Below are 23,595 nucleotides of genomic sequence, written 5' to 3' on the forward strand. Positions count from 1 at the left end.
ATTAACTGAGAAATCAGTCCAATCCATCAAGCATCTACTTTGTACTGGGGACAGTAAAGGAAATTCTGCATGCAATCCAGGTGAAAAATAGGACCAAATTTTTGGCTGCCAGTTGTCATTTGAAAGATACAAAGGCTTGTTTATAGTGGAAGGAGGACAGAAAACAGTTTGGTCAAATGTAGTCACTGTTTAAGGTTTAAAAGCTCTGGATACTCACAAGGACTGAGGGGGGTATTTTTGTCTGTTTGGGGTTTTTGTTTGTTGGTTTGCTTTTTTGTTTGTTTGGTTTTAATTTCCATCACAATATTCTGCTCCTTTGCTACTTAAGGGAGCTTGGTGTGAGGTGACACAAGGAAAAAAAAGGGAAAAAAAACCCCTTTGCCATTGTATTCACATATTCATGGTCCACAATTAATATGAAGGTTTCTATTATACTGTAATCGATCAGCTACAGAGGGTCTAACCTCCAGTATTGCCTCAATACTTGTCTTTGAAAGAATCCAAGAAAAGAATGGGCCACAAGATCACACTGCTTTAGGAACACGAGTCTATGGGCATATTACACTTCTTTCTTAATTAACAAGTGCAAGACAAAAAGGAGCTGGAACACAAAACTTCCCTTACTGCCCTTTTGGAAATATGACATTCACCTAAATAGCACCAAACACTGCAGAGCCAGTCAAATCCAGTGCTCAACTCTCCAGACACTCCTCTCAGCCTTCCATGAAGAACTTCCACCACCCATTTGAAAAAGTCTCAGGTTTCTATATAGAAACTACAGTTAACAAATTCCCACTGATAAAAAAAATGTATTCCCTTTATGCACTGACAGTTTTGAGCTTCAGCATGATTCTTACTTTGCCCCAATGCTGGTCAGGTAGAGCTGAGGAGATCCCTAGGCACCAGCCACGACAATGCACTGCATGAATAACCCCCATCTGACATTCCCACTCACTATGGGCAAGCAAATTTAGCAACAGCAGCCTCTGTAACCTCTCACACATATACCCCAACTATTTTAGTCTGCCAAGTTACAGCATAACCTAAAGACTGAACTTTCTCAGAGAGAAATCTATGTCCTGCCTCACTGCAGATTGCCACAATTTCTGTATCAGTTCTAAGGTAGGGGCTGGACTCTAAAGGTGATTCTGAGTGGATACTGGAAATAAATGTGCCTTTGGAAATTAGAACATAGATGTCCACTATCCAAGAGCTTCAACTGCAAGTGCTGCTTCTGATTTTGAGCCCCTATCATATTTGCAACATTAAGTGAATTGTTTAAGTGCAAGCAGACTGACTAGTGTAACATCATCCTTTTTAAGTTACAATGCCACCACACCTGTCCTCGCTTGTTCAAACACACTTCATTGCAATAACTGGTTCTGGTTTTCCATGCTGCAGTATTTTCCCTATGTCATGGTGTATTTATTTCATTTCTCTAATACCTACAAAAATAAGAGGCGTGAAGTTTAATTCCCTCTCTCTTAATACCCTTTTCCAGCTCTTCCCTGCCACTCCTTTGAACTCACTTTGGGGGCACACAGAATAGCAGTAATTCCTCTTTTAAGCTACAAATAAAAACCTTCTAAGGGACACTGAGAATTTCTTGGCAAAGTTGCATCAAGGTTCACTTTGAAGGAAGACCTCTTCACCAGATTTCAGGCCACAAATGCACTTACCTTCCAAAGTCACAGAGTTTTAGAACAGCTGTATCAGGGTCCAGCAAGAGGTTCTGTGGTTTTATATCCCGGTGGCAGATCCCAAAGGAATGGATATAGGCTAAACTCCGGAACAGCTGATACATGTACAACTGGAACACAGAAATAGCAGTCAAATCAGGGTAAACAATCAATCAGTTTAGCACAAACCCTTATCAGAAGAAAAACACAATCACTGAGAAAAAGACCATACTGAATGCCTATTAGAGCTATGAATGTGGGCCAGGTATTTGCATACCTTCCCCGCACGCCCTTTGCCACATGCACACACATGTGGATCAAATCTTTTCGTGTGTCCTTTAAGATAGCATAATTAGCAAAATTCCAAAGAAATAATTGTGCCAGTTTTCCAACATTTGTAAATAATGGCAATCATAAAAAGCATACACAAAAAACTTTCAGTTTGCTCTACAAATAAGCCTCTTCACAGCAGTGAAGTATTCCAGGTTATTAAAAAAACCCCAAACAAACAACCAAAAAAACCACCCCACAAAATGCAAAAGAAAACCTTTTAGTTAGTGAAGCTATATTAAATATAGCCCAAAGACAAGGGTAGTGTCTCAGCCTGTCACTGAAGTGAATCTCCTAGTGTTTCTTGCTGAGGGGACAGAGTCATTTTAATTTCCAATCTCTGGACGAAAACAGAAGGCAAATAAAACCAACTGTTCAAAATAAGTTTGTGCAAGGCACAACAAACAAGTATGCTGAGGGAGAGTTTTCTCTGCCCACTTTCCAGGGCTGGCTAACCCCTTAGCAAGGAAGAACACAGCAAGGGGAGGTATTATGAAGCCAAGAACTTCACAGGAAGCTTACAGGGCAGGGGGAGGATGTCCAGCTTCTGGAGATACACACTTTTTGCTATGGATAATGAAAAGCTGCTGGATACAATTAAGGATGTTTACAGTCATAAAGGCATAGAAAGCCCTGTTTTAAGGTTGACAAAAGGCTGCCAGATTATTTTTTATTTTTGTTGTGTCCCCACAAACAAAAATCAAGCTACAGGCAGGACACTATACCAGGGATGCAACTCCACACTTTTCTTTCACAAGCACATTTTCCCACAGTTCACCTTTAATGGTCTATATAACCAGGTGCAGTTACTTGATATTGATATCAGGTCATGTTTGCCTCTCTTTCACCATTATCTTTGTCGTCACACTTTCTCTCCCCCTTGTTTTATGTTGTTTATTTGGCAGGAAAGTAGGAGAGGGAAGAGAATTGCTTGAATTTTGGCTCTAGGCCTCTGGTTTTCATACTTGTTTCTGAAAACCACAACTCTGCACAAAGAAAAGCAAACAAACATTTTTTCCGAATTGCCTGTTCTAGTCCCTCAAGTATGTATTGTGCAAGTGTATTGCAAAATAATGCAAAAGACTGCTCTAACTTGAGGGGTCAAGTTAACACATGTGGGATTTATAAAGTATGCCTTTCATCTCCACAAAGCAACCCCAAAATTTCCAAGGACTCCTTACAGCAGGTTAGAAATTACACATAAAAATTAACCAGAAGATTACTAGAGCAGCTTCTGTGCAGCTTTAAGTTTCTTTGTTACTCAGGGAAAAGCAGCTCTCTGCCTGCCTAGTTATCCATTAGAAGTGAACAAATAGGTATGATCTGACCTTTGTGTAGCCAAGATGCCTGGAAAATTGCAAAATCTTTAATGACATTAAGGCAACATGATCTTTTTAAATACAGGATTATATAAAAGCCTTGCCAGAAAAATAAGAATAGCTTTCCAGACTACCTGGAACAGGAAGTTCCAGGCATCCTGCAAGATGAAAGAGTTGAAGCAGATTTTTCTCTGAAAGTGTAAGGAAGAACAATTTTCTCAAGTTCCCACAACGAGAACAAATAGGGCAAGAACACTAACAAAAGATATATAAACAAGTTACCAAAAGCCAAGCCTACAGATTTTGGGGAGCATATAATCTGAGGACATGATGTTCCACCAACAGACCAAAGTGAGACCTTGAAGCCTGCTGGATGATAAATTTCTGTCCTTTCTTAAAAATCAGGTAAACATAATGCCTATTGCAGAGACATGCTGTTTACAATTTATGCATGTTGTTATGGCACAACACTTCATTATTGAAATAATTACTATTTGTAGCTTTCACCTTTGAAACTTTCATCTTCTTTCAGCCAAAATGAAGTTTTTTCTTAAGCCAGCCCTTACATTAAGCATTACACTTTTAAGGAGGTGTCTGGAGAAATCAATATGCATCAGGAAATTTTGTTGGTAATTTCCATTAAATATTACCTGTGTGCCATGTTAACAAGTTAATGCCATGTGAAAACATCATCATTCACTAGTGTACGGATTGTGCTCACCACAATATAGGAAACAGAACTATGAGGCCACAGATGGGTCCCATGTTGGACAGCAAATGAGAAATGTTATTTACTTTAACTCCTGTGTAAAAGATGTATACAACTTGAATAAGTTTTTGAAATGTGCATACAAGCACCTTACCCCATGTAGCTTTTGAAGACATAAGCCAATGAGCTTCAAGTAGAAATAAAAACGTGCCTTTCATGACCACAACAAAAGCACATGAACTCTTACTCATATGCCAGGAAAAGGGGAAGATAACAGATTAGAGAACATCCTCCTGACATCCTCTTTCAGTTCCTGACCTTTGTTCTATTATGCCTTCACCTTCTCAGGAAACTGAAAGCTGCTAATCTGGCCGGTCTCAGTCTCTGTCCAAGCTGCATCAAAAACAAAACACTCCCCCCACACTCTGTATCCCCAGCCCATTCCAAGATTTCTGTAAGGTCAGAAATTGGGAGTGTTTAAGTCTCAACCCTCTATTCTTCCTTCACAATAACAACAAGTAATTCTAAATTTTTTTCTTGCCGCAAGATCTATTTGCTTCTAAAAATTTCTGAAGATTTACTATTATGTCAGAAAAGAGTATCCACAGTGTATTTCTGTACTATCTTGCTTCACCTAACCACATCTGTCAGTTACCTACCTTGACATAAATCATAGGGAGTGTCTGTTTGGCCCGACTATAATGTCTGGCAACTCTGTATACTGTTTCAGGAACATAGTCCAGCACCAAGTTGAGGTACACCTCATCTTTCTGAAAGAGAATAAAGAAAACAAGTAAATCAGCACTAGATTTGAGGCATGAAGTACAAAGTGTTAAGAGCAACCTAAAAGATGAGAAAGCTGTGGACATATGAAGTCCCATCTTTACCACGGAACTATTTAGGCTTTGTACTTGTGCATTCATACTTTTGTCAAACTGATGTTTAAGGTCATGTTATTGTTCTGGTCTCCTGTGTAAGATATTTTCTGATTATAAATGGAGACAAGGATATAATTGTTCTGCCCAGTCAATATTTTCATTAGGAGAGTATTTCAAGGTAACATCTGCATAATAAGTTAAAACAGCCTATTAACTCATTAGTCCCTTACCTGCCAAAACCCAAGAAGTGCAAATTTAAAAGCTCAAAATTCAGCCCCCAACAACAACACATCAAAAAAGTTCAAACAACCTTCATCTTTTAGAAATGTTACTTTGATCTTACTGAATTCCCAGCTATTAAGAGATTAACACACATTAACCATTTGTATACAGTAAGCCAGTGTTAAAATTTGTAACCTTTCTGTTTGCAGGTATTTCTATGTCCCAGTTATTTCCAACTTAAACATATGAACTTATTCTTTACAAAAGAGAACAAGCCAAAACCAAAGTCTCAAGTATAATTTTTAATATCTAGGATTAAGCTAGAAGTTCATGTGAACATAACACAGAGAAACAACAAAAGTAGCCTTATAATAAGGTACTTTGTTACATAATAAAGCACCTTATTATACATTAGCAAAGGAAAGAAGGAACAAAGAGGACTTAAACGACAAAGTACTATAATCATATAGTGCCTAACTGCAAAACTGAGAATTTTCAGCAGTGAAACAGGTCTTAAAGAGACTTCTGATATTTTAATGCAGTCTTCAGTGCAAATCCTACCAGAATTGTGAATACATCTAATGTTGGGGAATGGGTAAAATCAATTAATTCAGCATAAAAAATTATTTTGAGAGCTAGTGAAGTAACTAGAAGTAATCTCTCCTGTGCCTGTTATTTTATCACCTAGAACTTTCTATAGAGAAAGACAATACACAGAGAATCTATACAGATGGAAACAGCACAGAGCTCCCAGGTCTTCAACTGGAGGCCCTTGTCAGAAGATGCACTGGCTATCTACATCTTAACACCTGAACCTAAACCTCATCTAGCTACAGCAATTTAATACTACTCTACTGTGACTTGACCCAGCACTTAAAGCACAAAGTGAGGTGTGCTTCCCTCACAGGGCTCTGCTGTCCTGCCACAGCAAAGAGCAGCAGTCTGGTACATGCTAACATACAGAGAAATACACAGCTTGAACACATATGCAGGGAACTGCTGGCTTTGTGTGTTTTTAAAGGCTCAGAATTCAAGATCTCTGCTCACCCTTATTTGACAATAAAGGCTTGTATTTTCAGGACATTTTAATAGCTCTTACCAATACCTCCTAATAGACCAAGTCACCTTGCATGGCCCTGCCTATGTCGTTCTTCCCTACAAAAAAAGCTCTTTTCTTAATATCATTGCTTAAATGACAGTGGCAATAGCACAGCACCAAGCAAATGACAATGGCCCACCAACTTATATCTATCTGGTCTTATCATACTTCTCAAACATAGACAAGGAGCAGCCTCCAAGACCCTGCCTATGCTGGTGCCTCTCCCAGTGCCATTCCAGGAACTGGGAACAATGGGAAGGCTTCTGGGGACCAATCTGGGGAGAAGAAAATTTTTGAAATGGATGAGAAGGGACAACTACCAGCAGTGAAGAGGAAATACCAGACAGCTCTGGAACTCCACAGACGTGCAAATATATGCAAGGGGAAAAAAAACCAAAACCACTTGTGTTTTAGCACTTTTCCTGCAGCAAGGAAAGTTCTTCTTTCCCTGACTCTCACTTCAAGCCAATAAAATTCATCCACCGCCTCTTCTTAGGTCAGAGCTTTCAAGGTTTAGTTATAAAATACCAAAAATAAATGTCCTAAAAAATTCAAAGTTAGCTTATGCTGGTAAGGCAATCTGTAAACCATGAGAGAAAACAGTCACATGAATATGAATGCTGTTTGCTTCAGTGTAGGTACAACCTGATGAATATGCTAAATGTCTGCCTCTCAGAGGATGGGAAAGTCTTACTGGTGACAAATCACTTCACCGAGTACGGTTACTGAGGTTGGTGACTTTGATCCAAGTATTCATGTTTCATGTATCCAAAAGATTTACATGAGAGATTAGAGGAAAAAAATGAGTAAAAATTAAATTATAGTGATTTTATAATCCTCTCATAATACAAACAAAAGGACACATGTAAAACAGTAAAACATATGATCAATAAACCCTGTCTACACTACTTCACAGCAGTGACTCTTTAGAACTACAGAACTACTCTCTAGCTCATATAATCTTTGCTTTCAGCGCCTCCGTTTTTATTTCTAATTTTACATGCTATTAAAAATGGGACCAATTCAATATCATGACACAAGCACAAAAAACCTTGAGGCATTTGCATCTTTAGAGATGAAGGCTTCACTTCTGAGTTTTGATGCCATCCTGCAGTACCTGAACAAACAGCGTGAGTTTTGTGCGGTGCTGCTCCTGTGTAAATGTGGATCACACAGAACACAAAGGCACAAGAACACCTTTCCCCCCATCAACTATCAAGTTTTGATGTACCACTTGAGGGACCCAGAACTCCAATATGCAGCTATAAATGGCAAACTCTACCCCTGCCACACACAACTGACTCCAGAGGTTCTCTTAATGACTGCTATAATGAATTAAAGACTATCCAGGTGTTTTGAGTGACATCCTCCTGATGTCATCTGGCACTGGTCTGACAAACATACAGGAAAGATTTTACACGAGCCCTGATCCTTCTCAGTGAGCATGAACTGGATGAAAATAATACCCAAGTTACCTGGATTCCCCTGAACAAGATTCAGGACAAGCTAGGAAGCAGTCATGGCCTGACAAGCTCTGAGCATGATGTAACCTGGTTTGCCTACCTCATGCATTCCTCCTAAACACATATTTTTCCAGTGACCCAGATGCACTGCAGTAGGAAACAGGGTTAGCTCAAAGAGCTTGCCAAATGAGGGCAACTGCTTGAGGATCAACTGGGACGATCAAGGCTTATCTTTCCATTACAGGGAACCTCACCACATATTCCACAAGTGACTTCTTTCCATACTGCTGTTTCAAAACTGCTGCTCTGGGAACAAAACAAGGTAACCTGACTGTCACAAGCATGTCTGAAATTACCTACAGAGAACAGAAAAGACCAGAGAAGCTGCAGCGTACGAAATACAGAAAGCAAACACAAGATGTCATTAAATAACTCACTTTTCCTTAAAGACCTTGGGCTTACTAGCCTTCTGTTGCAGGTCAAGTGTACTTTTATTCTCCTGTGCTTACTGCTAAGATTACGACCATATACAGTTCAAAATAAAAAAGGGGAAGGGCAGAACACCAGATCCTGAAACCCAGAATCAAAAGTATTTCATTACGATTTTGACTTCAGCAATGCGGTTCATGTACCAGCATCAAGTGCTAGAAGCTGCTTTTTGTCACTTGGCAGATGAATCCTCAGTTGACAAAGACTGCTCCAAAACGAGCCATAGCAAAATAATCAGTGCTTTGCCATCAAATTGCTCTGCAACTCTCAAGAAGCACCAATTCAGGCACTGCTTCACTTTGGTGAGAAATACTTAATGCAACTAAATACTCATGCAACCTGTACCATAATAAGAGGCATGAGAAAGACAAGAACACAAGAGCCAAAACATTTTAGCAACTTCATTCTTTTTCTTGTGCCAGAAATTGGAGACAAAACAGGATGAAAGTATATGGGTATTACACACAGTGTGGCTGAGGACTGAGTAAAATTGAAAACACTGCCTTACTGAAAAAGGAAAGGCTGGAGGTGTCAAACTCCTTTTTAAAACTCTTGTCTCTTTCAGTCCACAGAAGTAATCTGTTTAAAGCATCCTCCAGTTGTGCTTGAGGCCAATATAAAGAAACAGCTATTGAATTAAAACAAAGCAAAGGCTATTGAATTCAAAGATTCACTTTTCTAGATTGTGCCTTGCAGTGATAGTTAAAATATTGCTTGTCTGTGATCATCCCCTACCTTGACAAACCTCAAATTGATCCAAAGTGGTTCCTACAAGCTTTTGTTTTCATTTATCAGACACACTACATTTACAACATGCACATATAAAGTAGCAACCAACATTAAGCCAGTCACAATCCAACTATTTCCCCTATTTACCACCATGATGACATAAGCTAGGGAGGTCATATATGCCAAACACCAAACTAATAGCAAAAAGAAAATTCTTACTCTGATAATATGCCAGCATCTAGTAAGACATTGGAAGTACTCCTGAACTGTCAAGGCCTAAGTGGAATCTCAGGAAAACTTCTCTGAACATCAAGTAATAGGGTAAAAAGGTCAAGAAACTATTCTGGGTGCTCTTTCTTTAGGGTGACCATATTTACTGCTGAGCATTTGGGAAAAGTGGTGAACATGCTCATTTCAGTTTTCATCTCCTGGCAAATCAGTAACAGTGTGACAGTGGTTCTGGTGTGGTTTGGGATGGGTTTTTGCTTGTTTTTGATGGACTCCACCTGATCAGCTGTATGAGCATAACTGAGAAGACATGAACAACACAGGAGTTTCTTAAGCTAACTTTGCATTAGGAGAAATAAATGTGGAATTGCACTCTGAAGAAACTCACTTCATATGCCTACTCAAGCTAAATGCACACAGACAAGCAATGCACCTAAAATTAAGTAATATGCCTCCAAAATGTACTTCTCATTTTTAAAATTACCCCAAGGCTTCAGTATTAGGGCTGTATGAGGTAAATAAACCAATCAGTTGATCCAGGAGGATTTTTTATTTAGGATATGACAGCACCCCACTGATGTTTCAGAGGTAGGTGCTGCACGGAGCAGTTAGTGACAGGATGCAGCAATGCAAGGGTTCTGTCAGAAAGCACCTGAGGGATTTACTTTTGAGTTGAAAGCAAGAAAATGCCTTTCAGCATTTCATGCAGATATGCCTTTTTTGAGAGTGCATTATTTGAACACTGGAGTGTCAACATGAGGTAAAATATGCCCTTCACCCTGATGCAGGCATCTAGATTTAGACAATACACAAAGTTCAAAGTCACAGTTTTTGCCCTAGATTCAAAAAAATGTTATTTTACTTTTCTTAAAGCCACAACCAGCACACACTTCACACTCCTTTATCAAGCACCATGAGAGACCCACCCTCCTTATCTTGAAGGCTGACATTGTACATTAAGGATACAAAGACTTTGGACACACTTTCAAAGACAAAGCAAAAATTTGCAGCCTTCCTGCCCTAACTACTGAGTAGACATGATACTCAAGAAATATTTGAAAATGCACAATATTTGCTAGCTGACCTTATTTGTATGAAGGAATGGTGACATCCAGTGGCCACGTGTGCCTGTTTTTACTTGCAGTTTACAACCACATCTATTTCAAAACAGAGCTTGGGCTGCCACCAAAGAAAAGGGAGCATAAGCCCAGAGATACAGTTGCAGTTTCACACAGATAAATGCAGGGTGTAAGAACAGTTGAAGACTCAACTTCAGTGTTCATAAAGATACCAATACTTTCTAATACTACTGCAAATATTGGGCAAAGTATCTTCTTTTCAAATCCCTCGCTCTTCATGACTGAGTTTGAGAACTGAGATCTGTACCAAAAGTTCTGTTCCTATTCCTACTTGACAAAACTCAGCAAACTGCTCTGTAATGCTCATTACTCTTCAGCAAAACACAGTCATGTTAGGTAGGTATGAACTGCCAAGTGGGTAAGCTGTGATGGCAGCATAAGGCCAGAAGCCAACCCTCCCAATAAAATTAGTATTTAAGAAATTGGTATTTAAGAACTTTGTTGGGTCTTGTTTAAAGCCAGCTGGTTGATATTATCTACCTTTGATCACTGAAAGAGTAGAGGTTCTTAGGTGATGCACTAAGATATTCTTTATCAGAATAAAAAAAAGACATTTTCTGACTTGTCTTCCCATCTAAAGAACAGCTACTGTAAAGGAAAAGGTGACACATTAAAATAATTTGGGAATCCCTGATGATTGTTGTCTATTTTATGCCCTGTGAATTCCTTAAGCTTACAGACGTACTTCCAAGGAGAATTTCTATGAAGTTGGAAACATCTGCCCAACATCTAAAAGGCAGGACTGAGCTATCCTCTTTGACATAAGTGATCTGGGGATGTCTGAACCCCAGCTCCCAAACAGGGGCTCACTGTGCCATAAACTGTTGCCATAGGTCTGCTGGAAGATGAAAATGAACAGATGATGTTTGAATCACTGGACTGTCCTGCACACCTCGTGGTGAAACAAAAAGCAGAGCCTTTGGAGACCCACCTGTTTTCTTGACTGTTCACTACCTTCCAGAGTGAGTATGAATTTCTGAATCAGGATACATCCATGACAAAAAGCTAGACAAGACAATACACAATAATGGTTCAAACTACATGTCTGCCTCAGGACAAACACCACAAGCTGCCTTCCTAATGGACATCCAACACTGGGAAGATGAGAGCAGGAGCTGGAGCTGGCAGAGGAATGACTCAAGAACAGAAGAGCGACCAACCAGATGCACTGGAGGGCTCACTGGCCTAGAGAGAAATCTCTGAGCTTCCTATTTTCACTGCATGCACCTCCCACACTAAGGATCTAGCCACTGCTGCCTACTCCACTCTTGTGAAGCCCTACCACAGGCAGACAAAACTGCTACTTCTAATAACAAAACCCACTCAAAACCAGAAACTGCTCATAACTACAATGAAGGAAATTCCCAGCCTGTTGTGACTCCTAACAGCAGTAACTGATAATCATTATATGGTGACTGGTGCCCTTTTTGAAATGAGCTTGGCAGGCCCCAGGCAAGGACTACAGAGATACCAACATCACAAAACTCCTCATAATTGGCATTAATTGCTTCTTTGTTGACAACACACAAGATCTGCCAGGGACTGTATGAATGGTAGTTACTAAATTCATCTCTAGTGATGGCCCTTCAGCACATTACTAGGCTGGTGCAAAACATCCACATAGACTATCAGAGCAAAATTGGACTCAAGGCTCTGGTAATTGCCCTTTTTATGCAGTAACTTCTTTTTATTCTTTCTTTTAAGTTCAATTAAGAAACCAAATAGTTCCCATTTTAACAGGAACAGAATGCATGGTTCTTACATGAGGACTCATCAGAACACTCCTGCAAGAAATAACGGTGATGTTCATGCCTCTCTGAAGGAAAAGGATATGACAGGGATTTAACTTGCAAATCAGTTGCCCCCTTGTTCCAGACTTCATTGCCATTTAATCCAGTGCTGCCAAAGCCCATGAGACAGTACACAGAAGCTTATAGATGCAGCTCAACATGTATCTCCTGCATGTTTATTTTAAACTTCAGCCTAAGTCTGTGGGAGTAAATTTCCATCCTGAGTCTTCATGGACTTCTGGCTACATGCCCTTATAGCTAAGGCTAAATAAGACCTGACATCAATTAGAGCATGCAGAAGGGCCAGCTCAGCCTCCAAAAAAGTGTCAGCATTTTGCCTGTTTGTGATCTCTCTGTGCTTCCATTTTTGCTTTAACTCCTCTGAATACTAAGCCACCTTTAAAAGGAAAAACTAAAGGACACAACTACAGGTGCAATTACTCAACAAAAATCGTATTTACTTTGATTTGATGCAGAAACAAATCACTTCAGTAACTTTTCATCCTCTTTTGGACAAAGGTATGGATCAATCAGTCTATTCAACACTCTAAAGTATCCATACAAGAAAAACTGACAGTTATGATATGCCACAAAGATCTAACCAAAAATAGAGAGGGATAAAAAAGGCAGAATTAGGAACTCATTTCAGGTTTTACACAGCTGAGTAATTTTACTTGACAGCCACTGATTTAAGAAGTTAGGTCATTCTATAAAACATCAGGGAATACTCCTAGCAAAGGAGTCAGAGGAATAATTTCCTATATTCATGCTTGCCCTGCCTTGGAATATGGCTTGAAAGGTTCTCAGCAGAATTAGGCTAGAAAGAACAAGTGGCAAGACTTGCCCCTCCACAAAAGTAAATCAAGACCTACATTTTTGTATCATGCTAAATGTAAAGCAGTTCCTGAAATTAAGGAAATGTAGCAAAAATCAACCCTGAAATATATGCCTTCCTAATACTCTCTGATGTGCAGTGGAAAGCTGACAGAAAAACCAGGCATCTTGTTCAAGATCTTATCCTAAGGCATAATACCAAAGCTATCAAATAGTGGAGCTGGCTAGTCCTAAAATCCTGCTCATTTTCTCTAAGAATTACCTAGAAAAGTATAAATACAGCATGGAAAAGTCTTGTGACTACTTTCAGAAGAAGAAGCTTTCATACACCATTCAACCCATTATTTGGTTGTATTTTCTTTCCCTCTGGCTCATTCCACCAGATATAATTACACATTTTAGATTACTGAAAAGCACATTGCAGCTATGGAAGTCAGTGCCCTGCTATCAGATATCTCATACAGCCTCAAAAGAAGAAAAAGTCAGAATCTACTCTGACAAATTCATTAAGGAAGAGGCTTTTGAAAAAACTGGCTATCCAACAGGTCTGACAAATGTATGTAAACTTTCAAAAAGAATGAATAGAGGAGGAAAGAGCTTATAGAGGCAACTTGAATGCCAAGCCTGTCAACTGTCATCTTAATATAAATTATGTACCTTCCATGAGCTCTTTTAGGCTAGAAATTATTAGTCAAACATAATTAATACTTACTACTCAGAACAACTTTTTATATCTATATATATACATAAAGGTATAAATATGTGTTTATATATATATATATACACACACATACACTTTGCTATATAAAGGCAAAATCATTTCAAAGATGCTCAGGCAAGAGGGAGTCACCCAGTCACAGAAAAGAAAGGAGAAGAAATCAGTCAAAGCCATGTTTGATGCACAATTTTTCATGCTGCTAAGGCTTGATGGCTTTTGTCAAAAGAAGGAAAGAAGTTTAAGCAAATGGGAGAAATAAAAATGAGAGCTCATCACAAGAAAAAAGAAAAGATAGGGAGCTCAAACCCTTCAACCAGTTCCACATAGCCTGCAGAAACAGTTAATGGAGAACTCCAAATCTCTACAAACTAGTGCCACAACTTGGACACAGCTAAGGAATGGTTGTACCAGCAAGTGTTTTTCAGACTTGTTTTTCTATTTGATACTTTTCCAGTTTTCCAATCAAGAAGGAAACCTCCTGTTTTGCTAGAATGAAGCCCGTTTTAAGGTTCCTCAGTGTCTAAAAATACCCAGCAATTGAAATGAACTAAAGTGATTGTTAGGCTCATGGCTTTCAAAGAGTGTCAGTCTGACTAGATCTGGAGAAATCCTTTGAAGTATATCTAAATTAAGTCAGATTTAAGCTTCTTGAAAACACCCCCACAAAAAAACCCCAACAACAACAAAAAACTCAACCCAACCAAAGAAAAACAATAACAACAAAAAAAGCCCTCACAAAACAAACAGAAAAACCAAACAAGCAAACAAAAAAAACCCAAACCCATCCAGAAAAAGAAGTCTCTGGGCTTAGGGATGCCGGTGTCAAGCACCAGGGAAGAAGGGAGAAGTCCAAGCAACATAAACAGATGGAGTATACAGTGGCATAAAAACATTTATGCAAAAGAATGCTTGATATATAAAAGTATCAAAATCTAATTAATGACAGCAGCAGTATAGCAGTTACCTCTGAGACTTTCCCATTGCTGCTAGACGTGAGTTAATTATCACACACACAGATTAATGGCAGAGGATCATCAAGTTCTTCACAAAGACTGTCAACAATTGCAAGCCCAACTCATCACTACACCACCACATTTTCTGCTATACAATCTGGATTTTTATATTACTCTTCCCATTGGACTTGCCTTCAATAATCAGTTTATATAAACCTGTGGGGACATACCATCTGTATCTGCAACTGCTTCCTAAACATCCTTCCTGGTTACCAGATGGGACATTACACTTTTCTCCTTTTCCACCCCACAGACAGTGTGATTATCAGGGAAATATGAAGGAAAAGATGCTATTGCTTCCCAAAACTGACAGAAGCATGATAAGAAACGTTCTCCTTCCTTCCCACACCAACTTGAGAACACCAACCTGCTTCTGTCTAGAGCTTTTCCCAAACAAACTCCAGCCCCTCTCCTCCTAGCAGAGAACCAGTCTGCTACAAGGCAAGAGCAGCAACCTGTCATACCCCAGAGTCCAAGGAGGAAAAGCTGTGGCAAGCTGCTGTGCTAACACTCAGCTTGTGTTTGCTACAGCTTCTCCTGCAGGTGTTTCCTGAGAGCTGCAAGAATGGGCAGGAGTCACGCACGCCATCCAGGAGTTACCTTCACATGCTGCCACCTACATGGAAACACTTGCAAGCCAATTATGTGTCATTTTGTACTGAACTGCAAGAGACCTTGCAACCTGAACTGCAGCATTACACTGCTGATGTTCTGCTGGGTGTGTGCTGGCTCCAGGGACTGCTTCCCATTTGCCCTATTTTGCAACAGGGAAGCAGTGGGATCTCAAAGGCACAGAGCAGAGGCATGAAGACCAAGGAGCAGAAAGTAACATGAAAGAGAACTTCTCACTGAAGCATCAAGATTCATTGGCCATGGATAGAGACATTTTTAAAAGCTACATTAGTGCTGCCAAAAATCAGCCACGAAGAGTTGAAACAGCAGAACGGAAAATCCAGTCTCAAGCTCAATTTCATTTAAAGATTTCCAAAAGAGTTTTTCTCAAGTTACTGTAACACAAAAGCTCCTGGGACAGTGTTCGGAGCAGTTTTAACATTCCACTGTTTGCAGGTTTTTGAAAGCCATTAGATAAGGCAGCTGTCTCATCTGTCCAGGAAATTCTACTTCACTGAAGTTACAGGCTGTTCTAAAAATCACAACCAAACCACCAACAAAAAATCCCAAACCCAAGCCCTCCTTCACAGCATTTTCCTTTTTGTACTCCTGCTGCTTGAAGCATTTCTGTTTACGAACAAAATACAGCTTAAAAAAACAACACTGCACTACCAACAAAACACATAGAGCTGAAAATGCTTGGTAGCACCATCCAAGAGTGAGGAAGGAAAGGGAAGGTTGAGAAAAAAAATTAAACCCCTAAATTATATTTCTTCTTGAATGCTGTAGTTTTGCAGGCTCTCTATAGACACAGGCAAGATACAGGGCCAGGTCCGCCACAAAACACCTCTCAGGTAACAGCAGATCTCCTCCAGTTATCTCCCTGTGCACAGCACACGACAAAAGCAACTTATCCTGGAGACATCAGCTCCATTTCTGGCTCCAAAGACCATGAAAGGGTTGGGCTGCCTCTCCCAGTCTGCTGACCCACTTCATGAACCTGCAGCTAACAACCTGCCAGTAGCTATCAGCTCTCATACACAGCCCTTTATAGCTCTGTGGACAAGTGTATCACCATCTGAAGACAGCTAAGGATGCAATCTGCCTTAAAAAATGAAAAAAATTGCAGCATTTCTATAAATTATATAAATATTTGATATATAGAAAGATCAGAGAAAATTCAGAAGGTCATCTAGCACATTTCCCAACCTCACAGCTTTCATTAACTCCCACATAGACCACAATGACTCTGCTTTTACTCTGTGGATGATCCTGCTTTAAGGATAAGGTTGGATCAATATCTTGAAGTCCATTTCATCCTGAATTCTCCTATGATTTGTAAAATGCTGATACACACTTAGATAAGGAATACATTATAATTTCACATTAAAACTAAACCCTGTAACCCCTTCTTAAAAAAACCCAGGAACTTTTAAACCCGGACTGAACGAAAACAAATGTCAGTATCTACTTCTTGAGAGTTATTAAAGCCAGCTATTTGCTCTTTCTTCTGGAGCAAACATTCTGACAATTGATACAATCACATGATCATACATTCCTCCTTCCTCAGGCTCTGAAACTCAGCCTGCACCTGGAACAGATGCACAAGGAAGGGAGGCAGAAGCATACAAAGACTGGTTCTGGGAAAAGTCAATAAATCCTTTAAATCTAAAGTGCTTAACACTGAATCCTAGAAAACACATATATCTGCACAGATAGAAAGGTAGTGCTAGAACACAAAGCCCAGCTGTGATCCACTAGATTAAGAAAGAGGCAGTGCATATGCAAATCTATGGCAGCCTTGCTGTATTTTTAGTGTAACACTACTCCTTATCGACCACACACTTCTATACTGAAAAACATCTGCTCCTGTATGACCTGCTGGGCACCATTTCAGAGTTTGCTCAGTAGTAAATGTCTGATATCTTCACATTCCTGCCTCCATACATTCACACAATCCAGTTATATCCCAGACAATTACCAGGACACATTCCTGTTTTTTGTTCTTACCTTCTCTCCACTAGAGTAGAAGAAATAACGCAATCGGACAATGTTACAATGATCCAACTTTCTCATAATCTGGAGCTCTCTGTTCTGAAACAAGAGAAAAGCAAACAATTAGGAAAACTTTCTGTGGAAAAGGTAAGGTACCATCGTGAACATTTTAACATACAGATATAGAAGTTGACAAACCAAAGAACAAGTAAGTTGGAAATGCAACAGCTTTCACATGTTTATTAGTATTTATTGCAATTGCTCTATTATTGAGAATATTGCCACCTTTGACTACATTTTCTCTCTAAAATAAACATCCAAAAATCCATCAAGTAATTCCTATTTGCTTTCCTAAAAATTACCTATTTGCATTTCCAAAGGGTCAGTGGTAAAAGGCAAGAAGACATTAACTTTTCTTTTTTTTCCTCCGATCTTATGATACTACAATATATCAACCAGAAGGACAGGAAGCCTATCCCATTTGAATACTGTAAAAATAATGCAAACATTGTCAAAGCAAGCAACATTTTCACCTATATGCCTCTACAGTGGAAGAGAGGTTTGTAATAAAAGATCCTTTCCTCTGCCATTCTTTTTGCAATACCACATAAAGCACCTGAAATTGATGAGGTAACTCAATTTCCACTTTTGTTCAACCAAGGTTAAACCAGTTTAGACAAACAGAATAATAGCATTATTTTCCTATTTTATATCCACCCGAAAAAGCTGTTAAAGTAAAATCAGTTCATGACATGTAAGATAAACTGGGAAATTTACTGCAATATCCATTGCATAAATAATGCCTGAACAAATGAATGATCTTGCAGCACAGCAGAAAAAAACAAATGAAGTTTTGAAATGCAGGTAGGAGTAAAAACAAGCAAGTAAAATTAGCACAGCTATGTTTGTCACACTTCATTCCACAGCTGTTGCTACAATACTTCTTTCCTCTAGTCACATTTACACATCGCTGTTTTCCCCTTCTCAATTAATACGCAATCTGCAGCTACAGAAATAGAAGGCATTCCATTTCTGACTTTGACCGTGGGATTGCTAATCATATATCCTAAAAGAGCAAGAACTAATACACTAGACTAATTCACTGTTCTTTACAGGCATCATTAACTCTGGCTAAGTTCAGGAATATTTGGGAAGAGAACTCTTTAGCCACCACACATTTTCACACTTAAATGCACAAAGCTAACACCCACTTTGTGCAGTGCTGCTGTCAAAACAATGATTTCAGATGCTGTGTTATCAGAGGGTCACATACGGTGTCTGTCACTACAATTAATTATTAAGGAACTCCACAAGAACCACTCAGAGCTTCTAATGTGAATATGCCTACAAACTCTGCTTTTAATTCCTCTAAGCCATGTAGCCTTAAAAAAAGAGGTGCTACATAAGATGCAGTATCATTAATCCTATCAGCCCTGCCACCCACTGACTGAAAAAATACTTCAGAATTAGGCAGCTCTTTACAAACACGAGTGACATCTCACACAGTTATCAGGTGGCAATTACCCAGCCAGTGGTTAAGGAGAGAGCAAGTCCCTCCCTGAGCCTGCCTGGCCTCTGAGCTGATTAAAGCCTGAGACCATTCAGTACATACCACCACAGGCCTGTTCTATACTGCAGGGTGAGGAGAGAAAGTAAGAGAAAGCAAGGAGAGAGGTTTTCATGTAGCTCCTGAAATCTTATGGTGTGAATTTGTGAAAAAGGAGTACAGGCTTCACCACATTACCTTGTCAATATGCCTCACATCTCACAGAGTAAAGCATTCTCCTGGTAGGAACAGGAGCTCACATATTCTCCACTTACTCATTCTTTATTAAATCCAATCTTAAAAAAAAGTTAATTTGGGCAGTCATGGCTGCGATTCCTGTGCTGCATAGCACAATTTGAACTTCAGATCAACAGAATTCCCTCCTCTTTCTTGTCCAAACCACTGCTAGCCATGGAGTATCTCCCTGGACCTTACAACATGGGGCAGATTTCAATCAATGAGTGAAAGCAAGGATGGGTCGAGATCCCACTGATTACAGAATCACCTATTATGACAGAAAATTAATTTCTCAGGTTGCCTTTTACTATAGGACTAAACCTAACACTGCAGGTTCACTTCAACCAAATTCCACCAGTATTTCATAGCCCAGTATATGTCAAGTCATTTATTTTTCCCTTTCTCCTACTGAGTGTGAGATGGGAGTAATACCTTTTATCTCATGGATTTACTGGAAGAAACATAAATATGCTAAGCATTAATGTGCAAATATTATTTTGGTAATATCTCTACTAGCTTCTTAAAATACCCATATATACTCCAAGTCAGGTTATTGCTTCATGTTCTTTAGACAGGGTGTACGTGCTGATTGGATACACTGGAAAAAAGAAATCAGCAGAAGTTATTCTAATGCCAGGCTGAAGTTATATTTATACTCTGGTATCTCATCCGAGTACAAGTGCAGTTTCTGCCTACTGTGATGCCTTCCACTTTGATCCCTCTCCTTCGGCTCTCATCCTGACCATCTGCTGCAGCTGCACAAAGAGTGTTTCAAGAGGTGCTAATATCAGGGATAAGTCATAAACCAGTTACACAGTAACCTATATCTTGCATCCTGTGACTAGGCAGAAGGAAACATATCTAAACTGCAATCTTAGCCAAACAGTCACCTCAGCTATCTTAAAACCAAACTGATTTCTAATCACCACTCCCTGGTGGAGTTAAAACTGGAAATACTTGAACAATTGCAAAGCTCAAATTGGATATGGCAGGGGAACAGCTACTGATGTTCATGTTCAAGAATTACTTTTTTCTCAGATGAATGTTTCAAGTAGTCTCACTTTACTGTATACTTCCCGGTATACATCTTAAATCAGTAACAACCTTTTCACATTAAGATGTGGGCTATTAAATACCAGTGCAGAATTGCATGGAGAGGAAATAGCAGATTATAACCAGGGAACCTTTAGTGAAATGAACATTGACAGATGTCATGCACCAAGTGCAGGAGACAAAATGCATGTCTAAAGATAATGCAAACTAAAATAATTTCAAAACATGCTGATGAGAAAGGCTGACAGCGCACATTCAAAATACAGGGTAGATTAAAACCTAAGGCGCACGCTTATCCTTAACTCATCATTTTTGTTTTCCAAGAAACATGGATGCAAAGTCAAAGACTCAAAGAGGAGGAAGTTGTTACACTTGCCTGTTCTCCCAGCCATTCAACATGAAGGAAAGGGTTGAGTTTTCTAACTGAACGAGTGCACCAGGCCTGCTAAGCAGTGCAGAAAGCAATACCCTTCAGCACCAGCCTGGCCACCCCAGAGGAGCCAGCAGACACCTGCTGCCACCAAAACGTGCTGCTGCGGCACATGTTCCTTTGAGGAGCCGCAAACCAATGGGACTATGAACGGATTACTCAGCAAAGTTTCTGCAGCTCAATTTCTTTATCTAAAATAGCTTTCTTTATCCAGAAGGCAAAGGCTGCTGATGTAGACTCTATGATCAGTGCATTTAAGCCCTTCACTAACTACTGAAACAGATGCCATGTGACAAAACCCTGTTCATCACTTAGGAAGACAACTTTCCTAGACCAGACTGCCTCTTATCTGTTCATTAAATTGAAGAAAACTGGTTGGTCATCAAGGTTAAAGATTTGGTTAAAGATTGCCAAGACATCAGATTTATAACTTCAAAGCACAGCCAGTAAAGTTCATGCAGGAAGATTCATGCCTTCTCTCCTAGGTTACATTCCCAATCCCTCGGAGCTGTACTAATGCTGCATGTGATACCACCACAGCAAGGTCATTCCTGCCTGTATTACTGCTGTAATCTGCTATTACAAAAGAGGATAACCGTCACTCCTGGCCACATACACTCTCTTTCCTCCCCATCCAGGGATTTCCAGAGCTAAACCAGTTTGCATTCATCACTCTTAGTCTGATTCTTTGCTTCTCCCTGCCTCACACCCTCCCCATCCCCTTCTCCCTCCCCTTCTTACAGCAAGGGATAAAATGACTGGCTCATCAGAGATGAGGCTTTATGGACTTGCAAGTTCCTGAACTGCACTAGAGCAAATGATGGTGAAAGGTTTTGTACAGCTCATGTCAGCATGGCATTGTCAATTTACACCCAATGAAGTGGAGAAATATTACCTGGATCCAGTTTGGAACAGAGTGCCTCAGTTTCCTTAGCTGAAGGACATGAGGCGTTTTGATTTTTGTTTTCCTTTTGAATCACCTTTTTAAAGTCTCAGCAAGGTTCTTTGAGGACTATGTTCAGAGCAGATAAAATGGGAGAAATTAGGAATTTATATTTTTGCTTTCTGTCACACCAAGGACATGATCTGGCTATTTTAAACAGATGAAATTATGTATGTCTTGAACTTTTCGAGAAGATATATTTTAGATGGAAAGGCAGGATAAGCTACCAGTCTAATTCAACAAGTACCTTCAGCATCAGACTTCCAGCTTAAATCAAATAGGAACAGCAACTAAGGTTAATGCTTATTTTTGCACTTTTTAAAGTAATTGTTTTTATTCTTGGTGTAATACCTTCAGATGATGAAGCTCAATATCTTGTGTTCTATCAGACTGAAAAAACAGAAAACGGAGCATAACTGCAAGAACTGTGGCATTACAGATAGATGGAAGTAGCACAGGTAGATACAAATTTCACAGTATACACACTATTCCTGCTCTTGTATAGGTCTTGATTACTGTTTCCTCCTTTTCTCAGCTTCCAACATAATATTCTCCATTTAACCACATTTCTTATCCTTCATAAAGGTTTTTCCACAACGAAGAGCATGAAGAGAAAGCCATGGGCAAACTGGGGAAGAAACCAGCTTCCAGCAGGAGGCATGAAGACAGTCATGAGCCAGCAGGGCTTGCTTCTTCCCACTTCTACAGCCAGAATGACTCATCACATCCACTCACCTTCACCTGCTGCACTGCTGAGCCTGCCCTGGCAACAAGCTCAGGCTGAAACATTGAGAGATTCAAAGCATTTTTCATCCAGCAGCAAAAAACCTCTTTATTCTGACCCCCTCCCACCACCACAACAAAAAGGCTGGACTCCAAGCACAGGGAAGCAGACATATGCTGAGAGGATTTTCAGTGTGATCCTAGCCAACTTTGCTTGATGCCTTGCAGAAACAGCTGCTTGCACAACAATGAAGCCACCCCTCCTAAACGAAGCTTTGCAAAACTTATTGAATCAAAGAGACTCAAGATCACAGAGAATGCCACTGAAATGCCACCTTGCAGGTTACCAAGGGGCAACCTGGGATCACAAACCCCAGCATATTTAGCACATTTTCATTAATACTGTTACTGAAGCTCGAATCCTAGTATATGTGGTTTGTCCTAAGCTTAGTAGTCAGTCCACAAAATACAAGCTGTACTGCATCTTCTCTAAAACCTCCTGAAGTTGCCTGCCCCATTCCTCCAAAGATGGATTTCAAACTCCATCAATCACCAAAGTGCTTTTAACACTGTCCTGCTGTCAGCACAAGTATTACAGAAGCTACTCTCACTGAACTGACTTTACTAGATATATGATAATTCAGGCTTTTTACAGAATAAAGGCCAACTCCTACATCCATCTTGCCCCAATATATCACAAACACATCAGTGCTTGGAGGCAAAAGTAGTGCAAAAGTGTAACTACCGAAGCCTGGGCTGAGAATCTGTCCATGCTGGTCATCAATAGCCACCCACCCACGTTAAGTCCATTTTTTAGGCAAGCAATTGAATGCAGAGATAAATGCCAACAGGGATCACAGTTTTCCTCATTTACATTTGAGGTGTGGATTAGGACAAAGCCTCAGTCTGCCCCTCCTGTCAGTCATGGCATATTTACAGCACCAGCAGATCTAATTTGGGGTGGTCTCCATTTTTAGCACACCTATTAGTCTCAAACTCATGCAATCATGACCTTTAATCTAAAAACAGGGGACAATGCCAACAAACACACACTACCTATTAAATATCTGCATCTATGACATACCAAGAGCTGTAATGACACAGCACCCACCACCCAGTTCCTGCTGTCACATCAATGACTGGTAAATACTTGGAGCCCAGCAGGTCAGAAAGTCCACATACCCTGTCCTGCTGCAACGTCTACCAATATGTAACACATGCACAGAAGCAGTTTTGAGGGTTAGCAATTGTAGAAACACTTCAAATTTATGACCCAGAAAGTCCCAGAAATGTAGATCAAATACTAATTTATACACTGCTGACGTTCTGAGATTCCCTAAGGAAAACAAAAAACAAAGACACAAAACTAAGAAAAACAAACAAAAAATTGGTGATAGACATCAGCAGTTTACAGTTC

The 23,595-nt window shown here is 39.7% G+C and overlaps 1 protein-coding gene across 2 annotated transcripts in view; it reads right to left on the bottom strand.

Annotated features, from left to right (window-relative positions):
- GSK3B (glycogen synthase kinase 3 beta) overlaps positions 1-23,595 on the bottom strand; it is a 149,551-nt gene that overhangs the window by 51,745 nt on the left and 74,211 nt on the right. For both annotated transcript variants that reach the window (XM_064722516.1, XM_064722527.1), the window contains exons 3-5: positions 17,262-17,345; positions 4,697-4,807; positions 1,680-1,810 (exon numbers count right to left, since the gene is read on the bottom strand). In XM_064722516.1, coding sequence (XP_064578586.1) covers positions 1,680-1,810; positions 4,697-4,807; positions 17,262-17,345 — 326 coding nt within the window. The remainder of the gene's footprint in view (positions 1-1,679; positions 1,811-4,696; positions 4,808-17,261; positions 17,346-23,595) is intronic.

Source organism: Zonotrichia leucophrys, chromosome 1 (assembly GCF_028769735.1).
Source record: "Zonotrichia leucophrys gambelii isolate GWCS_2022_RI chromosome 1, RI_Zleu_2.0, whole genome shotgun sequence".
NCBI lineage: Eukaryota > Metazoa > Chordata > Aves > Passeriformes > Passerellidae > Zonotrichia > Zonotrichia leucophrys.